This window comes from Antennarius striatus, chromosome 18, assembly GCF_040054535.1.
Source record: "Antennarius striatus isolate MH-2024 chromosome 18, ASM4005453v1, whole genome shotgun sequence".
Taxonomy (NCBI): Eukaryota; Metazoa; Chordata; class Actinopteri; order Lophiiformes; family Antennariidae; genus Antennarius; species Antennarius striatus.
In genome coordinates this window covers 20,630,001-20,635,700 of record NC_090793.1, presented here as the reverse complement: position 1 = coordinate 20,635,700, position 5,700 = coordinate 20,630,001, and the positions used below count along the sequence as shown (strand labels likewise).

The 5,700-nt window shown below is 48.1% G+C and overlaps 1 protein-coding gene across 4 annotated transcripts in view; it reads right to left on the bottom strand.

The window, feature by feature from the left end:
* Window positions 1-4,542: 4,542 nt before the first annotated feature.
* The window catches only part of ints15 (integrator complex subunit 15), an 8,249-nt gene continuing 7,091 nt past the window's right edge, over window positions 4,543-5,700 (bottom strand). For all 4 annotated transcript variants that reach the window (XM_068340177.1, XM_068340179.1, XM_068340178.1 and 1 more), the window contains exon 8: window positions 4,543-4,850. In XM_068340177.1, coding sequence (XP_068196278.1) covers window positions 4,634-4,850 — 217 coding nt within the window. In that variant the 3' untranslated portion in view covers window positions 4,543-4,633. The remainder of the gene's footprint in view (window positions 4,851-5,700) is intronic.

Here is a 5,700-nt window from a genome sequence, read left to right as displayed (position 1 = left end):
GCTGGGGGCGTGGCTATGACGTCACGTCCTGTGGGTCCCTTTCTCCTTCCAGTGGAGCTCCTGCCCTGTGGGTGAGGGTCACATCTGCCCCTCTGGGGGGGTTTCAGGGAGGGTGGGGGCATTTCTGACTCTTATTTAAAGAAAAGAGAAGTTTAAACCTGTTTAATATTTAAAAGCTGTGAAGGTGAGTCAAGGTCACAGCAGAGAGGAGGAGGAAGTAGTAAAGGAAGAGGAAGTACAAGAGGAAGAGGAAGAGGAAGAGCGGGTGGAGGAAAAGAAGATCGGTTTGATTTTTAAAGTTACGTTTATTCACAAAAAAACAAACCAGAACCAATGCAGTCTCAGACAGCAACACCCACGACACCCCCGCAGTCAAAATTATACCCTGACCTACTTGTGTAGGTCAGGGATCATTCCACCCCTCTGCTGCCTGAGTCGTGTGCTTTTGGTTTCATCTCTCTGTCTGAACGGTTGTGGAGATGTTTGGTGGACGAACCAACAAACGGACGGACATTACAACACGTCACCGATACGAAGCGGGACGGAATTACAAAATATACACACCCACACCAAATCTAGATGGATAGATAGATACTTTATTAATCCCGGAGGAAATCGCATAAAACAAATTCTCTGCTCTGCTCTGAGCAGAGGAAACTGCAGCCTGCTCACGCATGCGCAGAAGAATCTAAAAGAGATTCACACAAAATGCAAACACATCCAAAAATAAGCATTTGTAAGAAAACAAGAAGAAGAAGATAATGAGTCACCTAAACTACCTGAGATGTTCTCCATTAGTGTTTGTGCAAATGAACGTTTGTCACTGAGGGTCTGAACCATCTCAGCATCAACAGCATTCATGCAATGGAGCCAAAACACACCACTGGTTAATTAACTGGTTATTAACCAGTATTAACTGTTATTAACCATTATTAACTGTTGTTGACTGTTATTAACCATTATTAACTGTTGTTGACTGTTATTAACCATTATTAACTGTTGTTGACTGTTATTAACCATTATTAACTGTTGTTGACTGTTATTAACCATTATTAACTGTTGTTAACTTTTATTAACCATTATTAACTGTTGTTGACTGTTATTAACCATTATTAACTGTTGTTGACTGTTATTAACCATTATTAACTGTTGTTAACTGTTATTAACCATTATTAACTGTTGTAAACTGTTATTAACTGTTGTTTTGAGCTCTTTAAAGGATTGATTTATTCATTTAAGTTGTTTTGTGTCATTTTGTTATTGCTAACAACAAGTATTTACACATTTTGCCAATAAACTTCATCTGTACCCACGTTGCTCCAAAGTGAATTGTTTTGGACGAGGCCTGTTCATGTCGAGGCTTTGACCTCTGGTGACCCCAGGTGTGCAGAGTTCCACATCACCTTCAGGTGAGAACAAACACAGTACTGTTGGTCCCTGGTGTTTCGGCCCCCACACCCCCAAAACCACCACAGGAGCGTTTTCATGCAGCTGTGGAAACAGGAGCCGGCGCCGCTGACAGGAAGTCCGTTTCTGTTTGGGTTGGTCCTGGTTCTGCTGACTCAGCGTCTGAACCCGTTCGGCTCCTGGTATGTTGTCAGTCCTTCACCTGAGCCCTGATTCAGCATAAAACCCCGCAGACATGAGAGGAGGTGGAACAAACACGCTGTCCAAACACCGGCGGGTCGTGAACAAACCGCCAGCCGTTTGCGTTGGCACACAGATTGATCGTGGCGATCCTTCATCCCTCGCTGCGATGCTGTGCAGACGTTGTTGACGAACCCACGTCTCTGTGATTGGTTGTTTGTCGTGGGCAGAGGGGCAGAAGGCGCCTCTGGAGGTCAATTATTAGTGGATGCCTGTGGACGTGATGCAACCTGTTATTTATTGATAGCTGCTGATGCAACGCCGTGTTTTGACCACGGACCTTAATTATTGATTGTTTCACCTGGACGTCCTTCCTGGGTGGAGCCTCTAATTGCTCTTTTGGGTCCATCAGTAATCACATGTTTATACCTGCTAACGTGTGTTTGGAGCAAAGCAGTCATTGAGGCTCTGAGATCAGGTCGGGACGCTTTTCCCATGCCACAACTTTCCCACAATTCAGAGTGACTTTCCAGCGTGTAGACCAGAGGAGCAGGCGTGTCTGATGGACCTGAGCTCCGCTTCATCAGCCGGGACAGAGAGACAGGATCTACGGCTCTAAAGTTCAGCCGTATTTCTTCCATTTAGTCGTTGTTGGAGTTTTGCTCAGCTGCAGGCCAAGAATGTCTAGTCGCCATAGCAACACCTGGCTGAATTAATTTAATTAAAAGCGTGTGTGATCACGACTTGACAGGTGACGGCGGCGGTCCGGCCTGGCGCTAGGCGCTAGGCTCACATGACCACGTCCAGCTGAAAGCCGTGGTTCCTGCATCAGGATGTTTCAGGTGGGGGGGTTCATGAGCGCTCAGAGGAACGTGTGGTCGTGTTGGAAACAGATGAAGAATAAATCTGCTGCGTTCAGGACGCTGAACTCCAAACCGCCATGAAGAAACACCTCTGTCCACATCCTCTGGATCTCCGTTCACTCCTCCATGCAGTCGTTTTTCACTAGTGAAACACTCAGACACACACACACACACACACACACACACACACACACACACACACACACACACACACACACACACACACACACACATCACCTGAGGTCAGGACCTGACCCCAGAACACCTGGTGAGACCTTCACCTGTTGACCTATCATCACCTGACGATCGGGAACATGCTCAGGGTGTTTCCTGCTCCTGCTCATGACAGACGAGCTGAAAATAGACGAGTCGTCACACCTGAGCGACAGGTATGAACAGAACACGGAAGCAGTTGTTCCGGGGTCAAACCTGGGGACACAGTGATCTCCTCAGAGGTGAGGAGTGAGTTAACACACCAGCGTGTGCATCACGTGTGGTTTAAACCTGGGAGGTTTGTTTCCACCAGGAAACCACGAGTCAGCAGCTGTTCAGCCAGACGTCCCACGCCACCACAACCCGACCACGACACACCTGCAGGAGGGGGGGCCCAAAGAGGACCACTTCCTCCTTCAGTTCCTGGGTTTGAAGACAAACCCGAAAGAAGCCCAGTGAGAACCAGGCGTGATCCTGGAACACGTGAACCAGGCGTGATCCTGGAACACGTGAACCAGACGTGATCCTGGAACACGTGAACCAGACGTGATCCTGGAACACGTGAACCAGACGTGATCCTGGAACACGTGAACCAGACGTGATCCTGGAACATGTGAGGAGATCAGTTCCTCTCAGCTTCACTCCTCCATCTTTAACTCCACATTATCTCTGGGGGCTTTCTGGTGGCCTAACAGCAACGCATCTCCACCCCACAACAGATACCCTTATCGCCGTCCCACCCAGTGGTGCTGCTGGGGGGGGCAGACTATCTACAGACAACACAGAACAATGAGGCCAGAACAGCGGAGCGTCCAGACCCCCGGGGGTCAGATCAGCCTGTTGGTGCTAGTTGGGGCTATAACCTGCAAACAAACACTGTGTGGGGCAAATAGACGCAGGGGCAAACAGATGCAGGGGCAACAAGGCAGTAAGGGGAACAGCAACATCCTGTGACATCATGTATATCATCAGGTTTCAGAGATGTGTACCTAAAAAGGTATCAAAGTTAAAATTTGACCTTGACCTAGTTTTCTCACGGTGAAGGTCATCATCTGGTGTTCACCCCTCTGCCCCCGAGGCGTGTGCTTTTAGTCCATCTTTCTGTCTGCAGTGGTTCAGAAGACCTTTGGTGGACTGACGGACGAACACACCAACACTGACATTACAACACCCCCCCTTCACCAGATGTAAACAGATGCAGGGGCAAACTGGGGCAAACAGATGTAGTCCACAGGTTAACCTTTCTTCTTGCTGCGTTCAGGTCATCAGATTTCCCAGAAGCCCCCAGACCTGACGGCAGACATGTCGAGGCCTGATCTGGGCTCTGATCAGCTGGATGATGCAATCCTGGTTGCTGGTGAGGGCATCCGGGGGACGGGAGGGTCATTTAATGTCTGTGTTGTGCTGAGCGATACGCTATCTGCCCCTCACAGGGCCCACGTCTGTGCGCACAGGGCTGGGTCTGACATCTGGCCCACCAAGGGCCCGACTTTGGGACGGAGGTGGGAAGTCTACCTCTAGGCACTGGTGTGGTGTCAGACTACATTGACTTGATCTCTTTTATGTGTTTTCCATGTTATGTAAATAATCACATAGAATCTTTTTTGGTTCTAATCATAAGGAGTGAGAACGGTGTAGAACCACATGGTTTCTGTTTTATGCTCATCACAATTTGGATTCGCTTCACAAATGACTGTTCCTACAGCAGACGTACGTTTCCATGGTATTCTCTGCTTTGGAATAACAGTAGAATAAAGCCCTTCTGATATTTAACAGTTTATGGTCTGTGTTTGCAAACGGCAGCAGCACAGCAGCGCCCACTGGTGGCTGAAACAGAGAACTACAACAGTGACATAAAAAAATATTTATTGGACGTGTTGGACTCGCGCCTCAACAAACATCACATGACACGACACACCAGACACACACACACACACACACACACACACACACACACACACACACACAACTCAGTGTCCGGGTCGGTACGGGAACGGCATCCCAGCCATGAAGGGCTGAGCCGGGTACTGGGGGTGAGGAGAGGGGTGGGGGGCCAGAGGTGTGTGGGGGGCGTGTGCTGGGTGTGAGGCGATGGGGGAGTGGGCGGCGTGGGGGCTGAAGGCCAGCGGGGGGGTGTGCATGTTGTTGTAGTACATCACCGGACCCGACAGCACCAGCTGGAGCAAACTGGAGAAGAGAGGAGGAAGAGGAGGGTGATGAAGAGGAGGAAATGGAGTTGTGATTGTGACTAGTGTGTAACAGTCCTAGTGTGTAACAGTACTAGTGTGTAACAGTACTAGTGTGTAACGGTACTCGTCTGTAACGGTACTAGTGTGTAACAGTACTAGTGTGTAACGGTACTAGTGTGTAACAGTACTAGTGTGTAACAGTACTAGTGTGTAACAGTACTAGTGTGTAACGGTACTAGTGTGTAACGGTACTCGTGTGTAACGGTACTCGTCTGTAACGGTACTAGTGTGTAACAGTACTAGTGTGTAACAGTACTCGTGTGTAACAGTATTCGTCTGTAACGGTACTCGTCTGTAACGGTACTCGTCTGTAACGGTACTAGTGTGTAACAGTACTCGTCTGTAACGGTACTCGTCTGTAACGGTACTAGTGTGTAACTGTACTAGTGTGTAACAGTACTCGTCTGTAACGGTACTAGTGTGTAACAGTACTCGTCTGTAACGGTACTAGTGTGTAACAGTACTCGTCTGTAACGGTACTAGTGTGTAACGGTACTAGTGTGTAACGGTACTAGTGTGTAACAGTACTAGTGTGTAACAGTACTAGTGTGTAACAGTACTAGTGTGTAACGGTACTAGTGTGTAACAGTACTAGTGTGTAACAGTACTAGTGTGTAACGGTACTAGTGTGTAACGGTACTCGTCTGTAACGGTACTAGTGTGTAACAGTACTAGTGTGTAACAGTACTAGTGTGTAACAGTACTAGTGTGTAACAGTACTAGTGTGTAACAGTACTAGTGTGTAACGGTACTAGTGTGTAACGGTACTCGTCTGTAACGGTACTAGT